Source organism: Echinops telfairi, unplaced genomic scaffold, assembly GCF_000313985.2.
Source record: "Echinops telfairi isolate 266 unplaced genomic scaffold, ASM31398v2 ScPeMD7_1;HRSCAF=3_0, whole genome shotgun sequence".
Lineage (NCBI taxonomy): Eukaryota > Metazoa > Chordata > Mammalia > Afrosoricida > Tenrecidae > Echinops > Echinops telfairi.
This window is the reverse complement of record NW_022103896.1, coordinates 19,316,560-19,335,455: the sequence shown is the minus strand read 5'-3', so window position 1 is coordinate 19,335,455 and position 18,896 is coordinate 19,316,560. Positions and strand designations below refer to the sequence as shown.

The window sequence follows — 18,896 nt, the reverse complement described above, 5'->3', positions numbered from 1 at the left end:
TATACTTTTTGATAGCCGGGCACCATCAGCTTTCTTCGCCACATTTGCTTATGCACCCGAGACCATCCATCTTTATGACAGTAGAAAGCCCAATCTTTTTCCTGCTGAGCTGCTGGTAGTTTTGAACTCCTGACCAGGCAGATTACACACACACACACACACACTTAACTTTTTATTGTGCATTGGGCAAATGTTTACAGAGTTGATCATCAGTTACATTCAACAGATCTTTCATGTTTTATTTCAGTGCCTCCATTGCCACCTTTCCACATAAAAGCATGTCCTTCCCGTGTTTCCTGCTTCCAGTCCTCCTTCATAGAACCGCCCACTGTTTGCTTAAAAATAGTCTGGGGGGTTAGTTCTGTCCTAGATCCTGAAGGGTAACTAAAGACCACAGTCTCGGGGGTTCCACCAGTCTCTATCTGACCAGTAAGCCTGGTCAGTGTGTGTGTGATTTCAGGGTCATCTATCCCTTTCAGAGCAGTTGGCAGTGATAGCCGAGCCACATATGGCTCTTCTGGTCTATCGCTCACGGAGAATGATGTTCTTATGATCCAGTAGTCCATTGGATTAATTTGCATCCTTGATTTTTTGCAGACATTTTCAATGTTTTGTTTATGGAGAATATGAAAAGCAAAATAGAGAAAGTCAGCGTGGGATGCAGAATAACAGACTTTGATGAATGTTAGGGCCCATGGCAAAGAGATCAGGCAACAGATCGAATTATTGTTGCTCATATTTGGCTTTATGACAGTGACCCTGGATTATCCAGGCGGGCTCAATTATGATCACAAAGGTCTTTAACATAGACAAGGCAGGCAGAAATATCAATGTTAGAGTGAGGAAAATTTGATAGTCCATTGCTGGTTTAAAAGATATAAGGGCATTATGAGCCAAGGCATCTAGGTGGCTTCTAGAAGCTAGAAAAGACAACACAGATTCTCCTCCAGGGAGTCACAGAAGCAACATGGCTCTGCCTTCAGCTTGTGAGACTCCTTTCAGACTTCTGCCCTCTGGAGCTCTAAGAACATACATTTGACTCGTTTCCAGCCCCCGAGTTTTCGTAATTTTGTTAGAGCAGCAAGGAAACCGATATAGTTAGTATTAAAGTCACACAGGTAATTACCCTCCTCCCTCTGCATTGCTAGTCAATAGAATGCATTTTACTACTTGGTTTCTTCCTGTATTTCTTTGTGTAAAACTTCCCTTTTTCAGAGATTGTGAACCCAAGTACCTGTGAACCCAACTTATTGCCTAAAGTAAATGTTTATGACCACATCATTCCAGCATCTTCTCTTTAAGACAAGTTGTTAAATGAAAGGGAACATGGAAAAAGTAATGTAGGGAGGATATGTGTTTGGTCATGACAGATTGGTGGCACCAACATGCTCTCAGAATTCCTCAGGAGGATGTGCTTGCTTCTGGCAGTGTTTGCTTTGGATGCCCATAAGAAGGAACTGCTGGAGGTAAAGGAACTGTCATTAAAAACCTCCAAGTATATAAAATTGGAGACTTCTTTGCACAATTGGGTGGCTTTAACTTTATAAAGACCTCTGTGTTAGTACACTAACACAGATTTTGTGCTGTTATTATGGACCAAATGTGTTTGGAAGTTGGAGAATATTTTTCCTTACTGCTGTTTTCAGTATGTTTGTAATGAGTCATGAAATGATAACACTTCAAGTTCTGAGCAAGATGAAAAGAACTCCTTTATCCATCCCTATGGCTCTACTCTCAGTAGAAAATCCAGCAAGGTGGATAACAACACCAAGGAGGTGTGAGCTCCTGAGAACAGTGCTTTCCAATGTGCTAGCACCCAGTGGTGGGATGCAAATAAGGTAACAGCCTGTTTGCTTAGCTCATGACCATTTTAAGTATAAAAAAATGGCTGTAAGAGCCCCCAATAAAATGATCTGTTAAAATAAAAACAAAACGTTATTCTGAAAGGTAGCTTATTATTTCAAGCAGTTAATACTTAAGTAAGAACAATTAAAGAGAGACACAAAACTAGATTATTTTATGAGTTTTAAAATATTGATATAAAATACTAAAAAATACCTGACAAAAACAATAAAAATCTTCTTTAAGGTACAGTATTTCTATATTGCTTCTAGATTGGCGTCCTCACTTGCAATAACATCATCAGCTGTATGAGTTAGCCTTAGCCATCTTTCCGCTGTAGGAATAGGATCCCATTGGTAGGGCAATTCGACAATAGTCATTGTGTTTGATAGATTCTAAAGAGTTAGGCGACTTCTCATCTCTGAGCCTATCATGTTCATCTTTGAAAAACCCCTTTCTGCTTCTGCTGAACTGACAGCCATTGTTCTGACAATATTGTAAGCTCTTTGAAAACGTTCAGGAATTGAATATCCCGTGGGAATTTGGGGCGTGACATGATGCTGAAACAAATGATCGCGTGACCCCTCCTGTCCTCCGGCACTTTCCCTCTTTAAAGTCCATGCTTGTTGACGGAAGCAACACACACAGAGAGTAAAAGAGCAGTGGTTTATCAAAAGTGTAACGAGTTTTATGAAATACATAAATACCATAAATATCTGCTCCAGAGAATTTTTGGATGCAAATAACAAAATCTTTCTCTGATCAAATTAAGTGGGTGGCAGGGCAGGGTGTGGGTGTGGGTGGGATTACCGAGTCTCCAAGCCAAATGCAAGCATTGCAAGGATAGGAAGCAGGGTGCCCCTGGGACAGTGTGTAGAGTCCAATGGTCATTTTCTTTCAGGCCCAGCATAGTACCCAAACTAGTGAATGCAACCAGCCTCCTGTCCCAGGAATGGGTCAGATTCTAGACAGACTCTGCTCAGGGCAATTGGGATCATTTGCCTGTCCATTAGTCAGTAAAGAGGAGCCCTGGTGGTGTAGCGGCTATTTGTTGGGCTATGATCCTCAATGTCAGCAGTTCAAAGCCACCTGCTGCCCTGCAGGAGAAAGATGAGGCTGTCTACTTCCATAAAGAGTTACAGTCTTGGGAGACTCACAGGGGGCAGTTCTACCCTGTCCCATAGGGTCCTGTGGGGTCACTGTGAATTTGGGTGTTTGGGGGGCCTTGATTAGAGGTTGAGCTACTAATCAGAAGGTTGATGGTTGAAACCCAACAGCTGCTTTTTGGGAGAAACACGAGGCTGTCGCCTTCTGTACATTAGTTTCAGAAGTCCTGGGAAGCAGTTCTGTTCTATCCTGTGTGGTGCCTATGAGTCAGAAACAACCTGAGCACACTGGGCTTCTTCTTTTTTCTTTTTTTGGTGGGGGGTTGGGTGGAGCATGGGTAACCAAGAAAGCGCCCAGATGGTGTCATGGTTAAAGTGTTATGCTGCTAACTGAAGAGCTGCCGGCTCAAAACGACCAGCTGCTCTCTGGGAGAAAGGTGTGCCTGTCTGCTTCCAGAAAAACCACAGCCTTGGCAATGCTGCAGGAGGGCTATGAGTTAGCGTCCTCTTGATGGCAGTGGGTTTGGTTTTTGATGCAGCCAGGAAAGGATGGCCGATTGGCAGTTCACACAGGGTTCCATGCAGCAGGGGCAGCGAGGTAGTTCCATGGGAGAAAATTGGAGTGCTGCTACAGAAGGAAGTGGGGAGGTGGTTATCGGTGGTAGAGAACAGAAGATGCTCACTGCAGGGTCCCTGTGTGCAAGCTAGTGAAGTATTTTAAGAGATGATTGAGCAGAAGCCAAAGCAAATTCACCCAAACTGCCACCGAGTCCATTCTAACTCCTAGTGACCCTGAAAGACAGGGAAGAACTGCTCCTGTGGGTTTCTGAGACTATAACTCTTTATAGGTATAGAATGCCTCATCTTTGTCCCGAGGAATAGCTGGTGGTTTCGAACTGCTGCCCTTGAGGACTGCAGCCCAACTTATAGCCCACCACACTACTAGGGTTCCTCCACTGAGCATAGTTCAGCAAAATCAATCTCTTCCTAGGTGATCATTTGCCATAACAACAAGATTTGAGCCAAGTTGAGTTGACATGAAAGGAGGAGAGATATAAGCCCTTGAAAAAGATGTCTGATTGTGAAATAGCATTTCCCACTTGAAGCGTTAGTGGGTTGACATAACAACTCCTATCCTAATTATGTGCTTTTGTGGGAATGACTGCAGAAAACATTTTTGAATTTCAGGAAAAATCTCTCTCCGAACAAGACAGGACAAGACAAAACACAACACAATAAAACAAGCACACAACAAAACCTCTCTGCGTTTAGAAGCAAGCCTCATCTGGCAGTGAGAGAGAAATGGGTCTGCCTGCCTTTCTCTCCTTTGGGACAAAGATCGGATGACTCGATTCACAGACGCTAACTTGGGTCCTCACACCAGGAGACTACTTTCACCATGCACGAGAGAAGTCTGTTGGATTGCTAGGAGTTCTTGGAGTATGGCAGGGATCAGACTTTGCACTTGCTTTTTGTGTTTTGGAAAAGATTGAGGAGTGAGTAGACACTAAAGTTGTGCCAAGTTCATGCAAGCCTTGGTAATTATTACTAGGACTTAAGTACATGTGCAGAAGCATGCATGCCCTTTTGCCTTGCAAACAGAAAAATCTGGAGTTTGGCATTAAATGGACGTGAATTTTTGCTCCATGAGATAGGAACAATTACTTCTGCCCTGCACTTAAAAGCTTCCTACCCATCAGGCTGCCTTAGTTTTGGCTCAAGGCCCAGTGCCTTCCTCACCAGGAACAAGAATTAACTTTGAAGTTTGTCAACTGTGACCCCTACCTCCTCCTTTCTCAACTAGCATTTCTTCTTTCCTGCTTCAGGTGAAAAACTAAAGCAAATGTGAACTTTGAGCTTCACCCAGATTTCTTTTGGATGGTTATGAGTGGACCTTGTTTATACAGGCAAGAGAGGTGGTCTGTGGAGAAACCAGGAAATGGTGGCTTTACTCTTTACCAGCGGTTATAGTGAGCCAGAGCCCTATGAAGGAGCCTTCGTGGTGTAGTGGTTACCAGTTGGGCTGAGATCCGAGTGGTCGGCAGTTTGAAACCACCAGCAGCTCCTTGGGAGAAAGACTGGGCTTTCTACCCTCACACACAGTCATAGTCCCGGGAACCCGCAGTGGGGTCGCCGTGAGTCACCACTGACTCCGTGGCAGTGGGTCTGGTTTGAGAGAGTCCTACAAATCATTTGGAAATTATGAAAAGGGTTGAATATTGATGGACATTGCTGTTGTGTGTCCTTTAGACTTTATTCGTTGAGTAAATTCAGTGGAATGAAAACGGGCACAACTCCGATTCCAGAACATACTCTTGAACCTACTGGTTCTTAAGTGCCCCTGAGCCGATTCTGACTCCCGGAGACCTCGGTGTGTCAGAGTAGAGTTGCGCTCCACAGGGTTTTTAATGGCTGATATTTTGGAAGTAGATAAACCGAACTCACCTCCATTATGTGGATTTCGACTCAAGGAGAGCCTACAGGACCGGATCGAACTGCCCCTGTCCACATCCAGGATTGTAACTGCTTACAGGAGTCGATAGCCTCATCTTTCTCCCATGCAACAGCTGGGGGATTTAAACTATTGACCTTGTGGTTAGCACCCAGTGCATAACCCACTGCACCACCAGGCCTCTGGGTGGAAGCAGATGGTTAGCTAGTGCTTCTGAGTTGCTTCTCGGTAGACTTAAACTTCCACCTTAAATGTAACGGTCAACACTCAGGAACTATTTGCACTCCCCATGGACAGTACACTTGAACCTGCATGTTTTTAACGCTGCTCTTTGTTGAGATGTCAACGCACCTGGGGCGCCAGTGGAGTCTGGAAGCCTGCTGTTTGTCCATTTCCACTGAAGGTTCTCAGGCACGCCAGCTTCCTTTCACCACATTCATGCACAACCACACTACGCTTGACCAGCGATGCACACCAGCCCATGCCCTTACTTGGCTCCGAAACTTGGATTTGTTTTTTAAAAATATTTTCATTATCGTACTTCACTGCTCTATGTAATGAGGCATTATCTAGAAATCGATGTTCTCTCTGAATTTCGGAGGGAGCAGATAGTAACTAACTGTAGGTTCTCATCTCATCCAAATGTTAGCTTTAGCCACTGTCCCTGCCTTGTGGAAAAATAGCACTTCTAACGACAATCCTATATTTTAACCGCTAACCAGAACAATGCAAACACTTGTACTCATGTCCCACGGAGTGTGGGAAGCCTGCGTTTTTGTTTTGCAAGGCTAGCATGGAAATAAAGGATGACCAAAGGAAAATACTATTCTTCAGATGGTGTCTTGAATACCTACCTGATTTCAGAGATCTGTGGAAATTTGTGGAAGAATGAAATCATCATGTTCAACATGGATCTTCTCATAAAGAACCAGAGCATTTCCTTGGGGGGTTGGAGAGCTTTGAACCTGTATTTCTTTCCAGAGTGTGACCTTGGTCAAGTCCCTTAGCTTTCCCTTGGCTCCCTTATTGGAATGGAAGAGGATAATGATTGATGTGGGGATTCAGGCAACTTCTGAGACCAACATTTGACTGAAGGAAGGACGCATTTATTGGCACCTTTATCTTGGGCTGCATCCATTTTCCTATGTAAAGTTGTCACCTATTCGATGCAGAAAGTACTTAGAACATGTGGACTGAAGGGAGTCGGGGAAACGTTGCTCAGGAACACTCAGCTAACATGTAGCAGAGCTGGGATTCAGGCTCATGTCCAGGCCCCATTTAAGCAGCGTGTCCGTTTGAGGCAGGCTGTGCACTTCCCTCACATGGCTTCCTACAGCAAGAACGAAAGGCCGGGGACAGGGAAGGGTTAGTAAGTGCTATGTGTTCTGTTCATAAGTGTTGATGCTTCCTTTTTGACAAACGAAGTTAGATATTATCTGATAGGCATCTTTTAAATGTAATTTCTTTGACAACTTGGAAGAGGTGCACAGGGTTGCTGAAATGCGCTTTGAGGAGTGTGATGTACACAAGCAGTCATACAGAGCGACCTGTTGTGTGAACTGTCAGAAGAGATGGCTTGTTCTGAGATGATTCATATAGATTGTGTGCTGTCTGTAGTTGTGTTTTCCAGGTGTAAGTTATCTAGACTTGAAGAACAGATCAGCAATGTTTATAAAAGCATAGTGGTATTCTATGTGGTCCTGAAGGCCTTGACAGCCCCTGTTGTAAATGTTTGTAAATGGTGATCCAATTACTATACTATGTTTATGAGAGCCTCCTCAAATATCATACCATCAAATGATGATAGGCTGCCAAAACTGAGAACCCTAACAGTGGGAAACAGGCCCCAGGAGATTATAAAAGTTCACACATTCCAATTAAAAAAAAAGGGATAATCTTGGAAACATAATGCAGGGTTTTACAAGATTGGCGCCATTCGTTAAACTCAACTAGCATATTAAATTCTAACATTACATCTGAGTTCCTTGTCACAGGGCAGGAGTGTTTAATAAATGAATGCTCCTTGGACCGGAGACAAATGCTCTCAGGTTGGTGTAAGTTTGTAGCCCTCTCAGTTTACTAATGGGGTTTGCAGTGGTTCGCAACCTTCCTAAAGGTTCTCAACCTTTAATACAGTTCCTCAGGTTGTGGTGACCCCCCCCCCAAACCATAAAATTATTTTCGTTGCTGCTTCATCGCTGTAATTTTGCTACTGTTATGAATCGGTCATTTGACGCCCACAGGGGCATGACCCACAGGTTGGGAACCGCTGGGCTAGAGTAAGAAGGCATTTGAGACTGGCAAGGTCTTGTGCGTTTTTCAATTTAACAAATGGAAACATTGATATCTCACCCTTTTAAAATATATTTTTAAAAATATGTTTTTTCCCCCCAGTGGCTCCACCCACCAGATTAAGATATAATGTGTTGTCGCATGACAGTATACAGATTTCCTGGAAGGCTCCCAAAGGGAAGTTTAATGGATACAAACTTCTCGTGACTCCAGCTTCAGGTAAAAGCAATGTGTTACGTTTTCTATGACATCAGCAACTTTTCACACAGAGTTCATGACAACTGTGTGAGGAGGCGTGAACAATTAACGGAAGAATCCCATTGTCTTTTCATTTCATTAAAAATTAAATGGGTTCAGTTTTTTCGCATTAAAAATATATATACAAACATAATTGACTACAGCAATACAGATTATGTAGAGCATCACCACTGCTGCCTTGGTGTCTTGGAGATGAGCTCAACGAGTGCGCTGATGGGGTTAAAATTGAGTCTGTCTCTTGCTAACAGTGTGCCTTGGGTTGAACTCTTTCATCTCTTGCCATCTCAGACTTCTCCTTTGTAATGTGGGGGGACAGCAGTGTCCTCCTCGTGGCGTTGTTGTAAGGATGGCAACTCAAAGTGTGGTCTGTGGACCAGCAGCAGTGCTCCCCTTAGATGAAGGATTTCTCCTGGCTGCATCCTAGACCTGCTGAAGTTTACGAGGCTCCCAGCTGGTTCATATGCACAGGCATGACGTCTGAGGAGCCCTGGTGGTTTAGACATGAATTCAAACTCAAATGAGAACTCTGACTCCCAAAGAGTGCGTGTTCAGGAGACCTTACCTGTGACCGTTACAGGGATGTTCTCTAGCACGTCTCTCGGTCCACCTTCTTCAAGGATCCATGTGCACACATGCATGGTAAGTATTTAGTAATAGCGTATAGGCAGTCCTTGGGTTATAAAGGAGATTCATTCCTAACTGTCTTTAAGCCTTTGAGTGGAACTTGTGTGTGAGTCTGAACAAGTGTATACAGTTTTTATTTAACATTTCTTGGTGTAAGAAAATGCTTGAAGCCTTTCCAGTGACTTAAAAGCTTCAAGGTAAGGTCATTATGATGAAGAATTTCTTGTGACTAGGGAAGGTTCCATCATTTCTAAGTGAGGGCGAGTCAGAGTTATCCATAAGCCAGATGTTCATAACCCAGCGACTGCCTTGATTTGTGCAGATGTCATTGTAGATACAGAATAATTATTGTTATATGGAGTTGGACTTGCTTCTCTTGGAGAACTTTCCCCACCCAGCTCACTGAATGAGGGCGATGCTTGCTCCGTTGTCTGCGAATGTGGCTCTCGTATGCAGCTGTGGGTTTTAGACTCAAACAAAATGCAAACCTGGCTGACTGCTCAGTTAGTCGAAAGGAACACTCACCTTCTGTATTACAGCTATTACCCACGGGCACTGTCAGATGACTTCTGGTTGAATAATACCAGGTGCTGATTCCTCCGGTACATTACCTGACAGAAATGGCCCCTTTGTGGAAAGTAACGTTTTCCATGCAAGTTTGGTCCAAATGATTCCTTTTGGAGGATGGTCCCATTTGGAAACAACTTTGACTTTTTAAAAAAAGAAAATCACTTTGTTAGGAGCGCTTACATATATGATAACAATCCATCATTCAATTAAACCAAGCACAGTTGTACAATTGCTGCCATCATCGGTTTTAAAACATGTTTTTTCTACTTGAACTCTTTGGTATCAGCTCTTCTTTATACTCTCCCTCCACGACCCTACCCCCTTAGAAACCCTCTTTATTAAATTATATCATATTATTATTATTGTCATATCTTACTCCATCCAAGTGTCCATTCGCCTACAATTCTGTTATCCGGTCCCCTCAAGTGGGGTTATACAATCATCATTGCTATCAGCTCCCCTCCCCCACCCTCCCTACCCTTAGGGAATTATTACTCCCATTACTCTTTCTGAAGGGTTATCTATCTTGGCTTAACTTTGACTTTTCAAGATACAATTTGATTTATAAAATAAACCACCACCAGCAATTTAAATCTAAGCGTTTCTTGGATTGCAGCATTACTCTGAAGGTCAAAATACAATTTACTAATTTGTGGTGTCTCTGTAAACCTTGCAGGTCCGATTTTGTAGGTAACATTTTCCCACTATCTGGCCAGTAGTCTAACAGTTTCTGACTAACTGCTAATAGCATCAAAACTCTTACACCCTCCAATCAGGGTCACTGAGGATTTGTGGAATGTTAATGACTCGAGAGGCCACCGAACAGAGTTTGAACCCCTTCCTTGAATCCCCTTTGCAACAGTGCATGAAAAAAGCTCCCCTTAAACATCAGAGAGTAGTTGGGATGAAAGCAGATCCTTTCTAGATGAGTTCTTGTCTGTATGTTCTTGTTCGTTAACTCAGAGCAGATACCCTCGACCCTCGGGTTCCTATCTGATCCATAATCATAAATCAAAAAGAGGGATACATACATCTAGGTACACATTCTTCTTTTCCCCCCAACAGCTTTATTGGCATGTAGTTTACATATCCTACAATTCAATAGTCCAAGTGTTCAATCTTAACCAGGAGAATTGTACAATCATTACCCCATCAATTTTAGAGCATCCCCCACCCCCTGTGGTTACATCTCCTTTAAAATGCATTATGCAATCACAATTCTTTCTGATGATCCACCCCCCTCTCCCACCTTCATTATTTACTCCCCAAATCCCCTTTCCCACCCTATCACCCCCCCCACCCATACATTCCCTAAATCCCCTTGTATCAGTTATTATCATTATGCATCCACTCCTCCTGTGCTTCACAGCTGGGAGACCCAAAAGAAAACAATGAAAAACAAAATTGGACTAAGCTTGGTAAGGATAAAATCATAACAGTACAAAGACAAAAATACCAAAAAAGCATAAGGAGAAAAAAACTCCCATCAACATTCAAAAAGCCAGGGAAGAAATTTCTGTCATGGAACCAGGAAGAATTATTTGCACCCAGAACAGACTCAGGTCATGTCTATAGGGCAGTTAATTAGCCACACAGTCTTCAGGGACATTTAATGCTGTCTTGAGCACTGTTTATTCCACGGCATTTGGCAGGACGCTAATAGCTATTACACAGCCACAGGGCTGACTGCTCAGATAAATCAGAGACATGCCGATTTACAGAGAGTTGAGAGCTGTTTCATTGCAGGAGTCTCAAGGCTTCCAGTATAATATGCTCTGTGTTTCCCCAAGAGGCGTTCTCACGTCCAACTTTTCCAAGGAACGTTTTTTCCCCCTTATGGAAACTCACTCTAGAAATGGCAGATCATAGAAGTTTTATTCGATGCACTCTACAGTAGGTGAGTTTTAAGTGATAGAAGTTCATGAAGCCAGATTTCATATCTTGGCCACCAACACACTTCAGGAAACAGGCTTGGGCTTGCTTTTTGCCCTGTCGTAGCTGGCAGCAATGGATGTTGGCCGACTCGGAGCCGTTGTTTTATCAGAGGCTGATTCAGGGGCATTGTGACCTTTGTGTTCCAGTTGATGAATTCAGCAAAGATCTGACTGCTTTCACCATTCCCACCGGAGGGGCAGAAGTCCGCACATGAATTTCCCCTTTCTCAGACTCAGAAATGGCTGCCAGCTGTTATGTTGGCAGATAAGGTGGGATGTGGAATCAGGAGTCTCCAGGAAAGCCTTGTGATGGAGACAGACTGGCGTTGAAACCTTCCCATAAACTTATAAGGTAGCCAGGCAATGAGGATGCTTCCAGCTTTCGAAGCCCTAGCAGTCAGATTTCAGTTACCCAGAATTCATGGATACTCAGAGGATCTTCAGACAAGCCTGAGGACAACCTGCCCTTGATCCCTTCGTTCCCTTCCCTTCTCTGGGGAATTCTTCCCTTGTCTCTGATATGGGGAGTTAGCCCCATGTCTCCCCCTCTTCTCTAGCGCTTCCTGGTCCATACAACGCAGCAGGCTAGGATGATCTTCCCCCATGTGTTTGAGCTCATTGAGACAACCATCTAAGGCAGTGGTTCTCAACCTTCCTAATGCCATGAGCCTTTAATACAGTTCCTTATGTTGTGGTGACCCCCCAACCATAAAATTATTTTTTTCATAAAATTATTTTTGTTGCTACTTAATAACTGTAATTTTACTACTGTTATGAATTGGGTGATCCTTGGGAAAGGGTCACTTGACCCCCAGAGGGGTCGAGACCCACAGGTTGAGAACCGCTGATCGAAGGTGTCTAACTCAAAGAGTACAGGGAAAAAGGGAATGAAGACGACCTTACAAGGAAGTGCTCTGCATGCGGTTATGATTAATATGTGTTTTTAAGTGTTTGCCTCTTTCAACATCTTGATTGTGGCTCCAAAGTTGTTTGCACTGTACACAGGTAAAGACCTCATCTCGTGGAATTCACGATTTCTTTTTCTGTTTTGTGTTTTTAAAAGGTGGAAAAACCAGCCAATTGAATCTCCAGCACACTGCAACGAAAGCAATTATTCAAGGTCTCATGCCAGACCAGAATTACACAGTTCAACTTATTGTGTACACGAAAGACAGAGAGAGCAAACCGGCCCAAGGCCAATTCAGAAGTATGTATTCCGGGTCGTCGGGGGCCACAGTAGGGCCTGTCCCAGTGTTGAGCTTGAGTCTGTGGTCTGTAGCTTCCGGGGCTAACTGGTAGGTTCTCTAGATTGGAAGACGTCTTAAGAGACACGTCGCCTCAGGCCAGGCCCTGTTCTAGGCACAGTGCACAGGACCTTGAACCACAGAGGTCACAGCCCTTTCGCTGTGACCCCAGATGGAGGGTGGAGTTTTGCGTATGGTAATGCAAACCTGAATGCCAGTCCTGCCCCTTGTTCATCATTGTTCTGCTACTCCTTGGAAAGCAAAACCATTCATGGTCATGGGCAATATAAATAGAATAAAACACGACCAGTAGGAGGGACCCCATCCCATGGACCCCTCAGCCAGCGTCGGCCATTCACACCCATGAGCCATCTGCTGTCATGAACACCCCTATGTCTTCCTTGTAGCTAATTTTGAAGGAAAAAGTTCTGGACGTCGTTTCACATAGACGCTTGCTTATTTGAAGCACCAGCTTTTAAAAGCCTGCCATGGAGATGAAGCCACCCCCACCCCCACCCCAATCCATTTTTCCTTCCTTTCTTGAGTCATGTTGTATGAGACAAATTTTATGACCTTTTCACATTTAAAACGTTTGTTGACCTTGCTGTGCTCAGAACTGCTGAACAAAGACATGGGATAACTCCACCTGTCTGCAGATGTACAGATATTTCAAAGTTAGATATTTTTTCAGTCTCATACAGTATGAGAAGGGTTTGTTTGCTATTCTCAGTATAAACCCGCCGTCTGCTTCATTCCATTGTCCTGAACTTTAGTTTCAGACCTCCCCTACTCCTACAAGAGCGGAGGAAGTTAACTTTTGAAAAAAAGTTTGTGCGATGCAGTAGAAGGGTCATGATGAATGTTACTTCAGTCTGAAGGTATCGATTGATTCTGTCCAAGGGTTCACCGACTAGGCTCTGTAAGGAAACCCACCAGCCGTACAGAGCTTACCAGTGGCCACTTACTTAAAGTACTTAGAAACCAACCAAACAACAGCAGCACAGTTATTTTCTGCTTGTTTAACTTTGCTGAAATAATTACAGTAAAACCGCCTGACTGGTTAGTTCAATCAATTATTATTACTCTTTTTTCTTAAGCTATAGCTTGTTTTTACTGGCAGGGTAGATGGCTTTTTTCAAATGAAAAGAAGATCGCTCTGTCTGGATGGCTTCCTTCTTCAGTTACACATTTGCTCCCTGGGAGATAAAGCCAGACCCTGGTCTCTCCTCCCTGGGAAACAATGTGGTTGCATCCAGGACAATGGTGGTCCAGGCACTTCCTCTTGCATAGAAGTTTGCAATTGGTATGCAGATTTGGATTCTTCATGTGTCTGTCTTCTGATACACAGGAAAGCAAGAGAAACAGCCTGTGTATTTTGAAGAGAGGAAGTCATGTCTGACTTGCTGGGATTTGATTCCAGAGCTGCCATTATGCATCTCTTTGGGCCAGCCAATCCATCGACTTCTAGCCTCTATTTCCTCCTCATCTGCAAATATGGGTGATGAGAGATAGTGTTATTTTGCAGATGAATTCAGCACATAATATAACATAGTACCTCTTCTTGTGTTGAATACCACTTGGTTCACGACAATCTGTTCTCTGAGTTTGTCCCTTGCGTGAGGAGGGCATCTGGATGATGTTCTCCACGTTGTATCACAGATGTAGGGAGTTCCGAAGAGGACATTCTAGCTAAGATCTTTCTACAAAAGGAACCAACCTTATGGGCTAGGTCCGTGCAGTTCAAAGATGTGGCTTGAAGCCTGTGCCAGCCCTGGCTGGGTTTTTTTGTTTTTTTGTTTTGCCCTGGCTGGTTTTGTGGGCGAGGCGTCAGTTCCTTAGCCTCAAGGTCTCAGTTCCCTCATGTGTGTAGTGGGGAGGACCATGCGATTTGCAGCAATCGTGAGGATTAAATCTACACAATGCATCTGCCCCTAGTGACAATCAAAAACAATCTTTACGTGCGCTCCATACCGCCTCAAGATGATAACTGGTTAAAAGCCAAAGAGAACAAAAACAAAATAGCAGTTCTAGTCTTTGGAAAAGAAGTTCTGTGGTCTAGGCAATTTCTACTTAATACTGTAAGGGTTTCACTAAAACTCGTTGAGTATTTTCTCTTAGACTTTAATGCAACACAATGCTGTTTCTCTTTTTCTTCCAGTTAAAGATTTAGAAAAAAGAAAGGACACCAAGCCCAGAGTCAAGGTTGTGGACAAAGGAAATGGGACGAGACCATCGGTTCCAGAAGGTCAGATGCCGCTTTGTTGAGCTTACTGGGGGGCTGTGCTGTCAACACTTTGGTGAGGACTGTCAGCCACCGTTTGATGAACATACACAGCCATTGTGTACAGATTGTGGATTACGTTCCTTGTGCTGTGCATTTAGCATTTCCACTTTGAAATCTCCCAATATCACCATCTATAGGAAACGGGATAGGCTCATGGTAAATGGTGTGAGCTCCCCCATTTGCCTGCTTAAATTCAAAGATGCCTTCATCACTCTGAAGAGCCCTGGTGCTGTAGGGGTTATGAGTTGGCCTACTGACCTCAAAGTCAGCAGTTTGAAATCACCCGCTGCTCCCCGGGAAAAAGAGGAGGGTTTCTTCTTCCATAAAGAGCTACAGTCTCGGAAACCCAGGGGGCACTTCTACCCTGTCCGATAGGGTCGCTGTGCGTCAGATCTGACTTGATGGCAGTGTTTCTGGTTTGGTTACTTTGAAACCTGGGTGACCTTATACTAATAATACAATATCTATGCCTCTATTATCTCATCTGTAAAATGTGGGTAACAGGATTGACTTCGTAGACTGACTTCATTTGTGGGGTTAAATGCGTCATTGATGGATATAAAATACTTAGAATACTGCCGACCACTTAGTGTTAGCTAGTATTGCTTGCCTACTTCATTCCTTTTCACAGCCAGAGAGTGTTCTATAGAACAGACTAGTGGTCCACAAACTGGCTTGCGAGCCAATGCGCAGCTCTTTCAGGATGCACATGTAACTCTGAAGTAAAATGGAAAATAAAACTATCATTGTTTTATTTATAAAATTTTAATAGAATATTATTCCGATAATGGTGATTTCATTTGTTCATAAAAGAATACTTGTGGCTCTTGAATATTTTTTAAATTGTGAGAGATGTGATTGGCTCTACTGTCTCATACGTTTGCTGACCTCTGGTTAGGGGATCATGATTTATTAGCTCTTTCTCTATTGATGAGCATCTGGGTGCTTTCAAATTTTGACTACAACAAACATATTTCTAAGCATGAAGTTGCAGGGTTAAAAGATATACAAAATTTGTAGTTTTATTAGCGCCAGCTAATGGACTGAACATTTTCCAATAATGTATACCTTTAACTAGTAGGCACAACAGTGCTTATCTTCATTTATTCTTTCCAACATTAGAATCTTCATTAGTTCAAAAGTGTTCCCAAAGTTCTCTAATTCGTTTACATTTTGATGATTACTAGTGAGGCTGGGATTTTTTCCATATTTTTCATGGCTTTTTTGTCTGTTTCTGTTTTCTGTCTCCATTCTGTATTTCTAGTCTTTTTTCTCTGTGTGTATACAAAGAAATATAATCTCTTACTTTGGACTTTAAATACTTTAAAATTATATTGTTATAAATATTTTGTATCGATAAGTCTATTGCCTTATACTTTGTGCCTGCTTTTAGAGAACATTTAGTATACACAACTTTTTATTTGGGACAAAATAGTTATGTCTTCATTCATTAAAGCTAACACATAGTTTACCATGACTATACTTTTGCAACAAGCTGTATCACACAAAATTGATAAGCAAGTTTTTCCCAAACAATTTTTTAATTTCAATGAGTATTTCCTCTCTCATCTATGAATCACTGACGGTTTCCAGATTATGAGTGAGTTCCATTCCTAAACTTGTCTTCAGTTAAATTTGTACCTGGGTCAAAACAGTGAGGTGCAGTTCATATCAAACATCAGCTAGTTAAAGATTTGTCCTAGTGTATAGTGCACCTTTCTATGCATAAAAAAACCAAAGAAACACTTCCAGATCCACTACAGCATCTTTAACATAGCACACAGTGACGGGAATGATCAAGTGACAACCATTTGTGATTATGAACCATTGTCTGCAACTTCAATTTTTAATGGAATTGAGTTGATGGGTTTAATGTACAGGGTTTGGAACTATGAGTTGTACGTAAGCTGGGTATTTATAACCTGGGGACTAGCTATACTTAGAAATATGTCACTTACTTTGTAAACATATGGGAATTAAAAAAAAGATATTTATTTGTGATTGTTATCTGAAAAAATCAAGGTACATTAGAAGAGTTTTTGAAATCTATGGTGACTTACTTCTTTGCTTAAATGTGACCAACATTTAAAGTCCATTTTGTGTGCCCTTGAAAATGTGCTTTTTAATTTCTCTGCTGTGTGACTTTTTCATTGTGACCGTGGTGATGTTTACTTTGAGTGCTTTAAGAGTAGGTACATACCAAGTAGTAATCGCTATAGTTTTCTAGTAATTTTGAAATTTTAGTTTGCAATGACTTTTAATCCTGAGTAATTCTGCTATTTCCTCCAAGAGTACAAAGGTAAGTCCAAAAGTATTGCTACCAAAAATCATAGACCCTTCACTGAATGACGTTGTCACAGGGGAAGCTCTTGTTTCTTGACGTCGCCTCCATCTGAACTATCCATGGCATATAGATGGCCTTTCCTTCCCACCTCTCCAGCTCTTCCCTGAAGAATCCTTCCCTCTTGCCAAGGGACTTAAATTGTGTTCCTTTGAAATGTTCGTAGAGTCTTGGGAAGAAAAGGAAGGCTGAAGGGACAAGACCAGGACTCTGGGGTGACATTCTTGTAGAACAAATCTTGCTACCTGAAGAATGAGCGGGTGAATGGTGGTGATGGGGGAAATTCCTTTGCCCAGCCTTTCTGACTTCTTCTCACCAATGCCGTTTTCAATTTTCTTAAAACTTGCTCCTAATAAACACTCATGGTCACCCTGGATTCTTTGGGAAAATATCTCTTTGAGGTCTAAAAAAACTTTTGCCATAACTTGAGTTCAAGTCTCTGTCTTGAGTTTCACTGGCCCAACAGATCCTTTAAGAAGCCACTATTTTGATAGGGCCTTTTCGATTTGAAGTTACCCTAACAAGACTAAGCCAAGTGTGTTGACCACTGCCAGCCAACCACTGTTCACAGAGACGCGTTTCAATACCTTTGTTTGGAAGAAACCCTGCACGTGTGCGCGGGAGCCCACATAGCAATACTTTTTTGACTCACCTGGTATACCAGCTTTTTTTCTTCAAAAGCAAAAGCCAAATAAACACATTGCTTTGGAGAACCGTCCAGTAGTCTTGCCAAAGCTGTACATCTTCATCGAAGCAGACTGCCACCTCTCTCTTCCGTGGAGCACCTGGTGGGTTGGAACTGCTGATTTTTGGATCGCAATTGAGTGCTTAAACGCTGTGCCACCAGGGATCGCCATTATGTTTAGGAGTCACATCATATACTGATTCTCTGTCCTTTACGCTGTATCCTATTTGTGTTCCTGGGCTCATGCTGAGGAACCTTGTAGAGCATGTTTTGATGGATTCTGAAATTTCACTTTGACAATCTTTCTATATATTTTAAGTGATGCCTTCATTCCACTTAGCCGTCTGAGGTAGACTGCTAAGTGTGGACTTAGCTTGACTTCTCCTTTTGTTCTATTATATTACATTTCTCCCATGCCTGGTTCCCTTTATGCTATATTTAGAGTTGTTCAAGATCTTCTTTTTAAAGTCAATTTTGATCCCTTATAGACTTGAAGAGAAGTCATTCTCTTGATATTTTTTATATGGTTACAGTTAAAATTTTAACCTGCCTATAATATTCAACAAAGTCTAAAAGTAATCAACACTTTCATCAGTTTCCAAACAACACAAATTTTTATCATTTTAGTTTAATTATTCAGCTCTCCTATTACACGTATTTCTGGGCGAATACATTAATTTGAACTTTTTGGCCTCCATGAGGTCTTACGTTTGTTATAATTACTGTTTTAACAACCATTGTCCACATTTCCCCAGCTTTATGCATTTGGATGCTCAACATTCTACTTTGTGTCTCCCAACTGCCCACTGGCAGTGAGTTAATTCAGACCCATAGTAACCTATGTAGGCTTTTTGAGGCTGTAAGTCTTTACAGGAGCAGAAAGCCTCATCTTGCTTCTGAGTAGCAGCTGGTGGGTTTGAACTTCTGGCCTTGTGTTTATTAACTCAACTCATAGCACACCATACCACCAGGGTGCAGTATGAACTAGAGTTAGTTGCCACAGGTTTTCTGTAAAGGAAGGGGAAAACACAGGGAGGGTCTGCGGTTACTTTTCTTTACAAATTCACAGAAGTGACAGCCTTGGTAGCATAATGGGTTATGTATTGAGCTGCTATCTGCAAGGTCAACAGTTTGAATCCACCAAGCTGCACCGCAGGAGAAGGATGAGCCTTTCTGCTCTGGTGAAGACTGACAGTGTTGGAAACCCACAGGGGCAGCATGCAGACCTTTGAGGGTAACTTCTTTACAAGGTTAAGTACGCGTT

The 18,896-nt window shown here is 42.5% G+C and overlaps 1 protein-coding gene across 1 annotated transcript in view; it reads left to right on the top strand.

The window, feature by feature from the left end:
• The window catches only part of COL14A1 (collagen type XIV alpha 1 chain), a 221,421-nt gene that overhangs the window by 18,670 nt on the left and 183,855 nt on the right, over positions 1–18,896 (top strand). Inside the window, exons 3-5 of the mRNA XM_045287068.1 lie at positions 7,795–7,911; positions 12,142–12,285; positions 14,481–14,567. Of these exons, the coding sequence (XP_045143003.1) occupies positions 7,795–7,911; positions 12,142–12,285; positions 14,481–14,567 (348 nt within the window). The remainder of the gene's footprint in view (positions 1–7,794; positions 7,912–12,141; positions 12,286–14,480; positions 14,568–18,896) is intronic.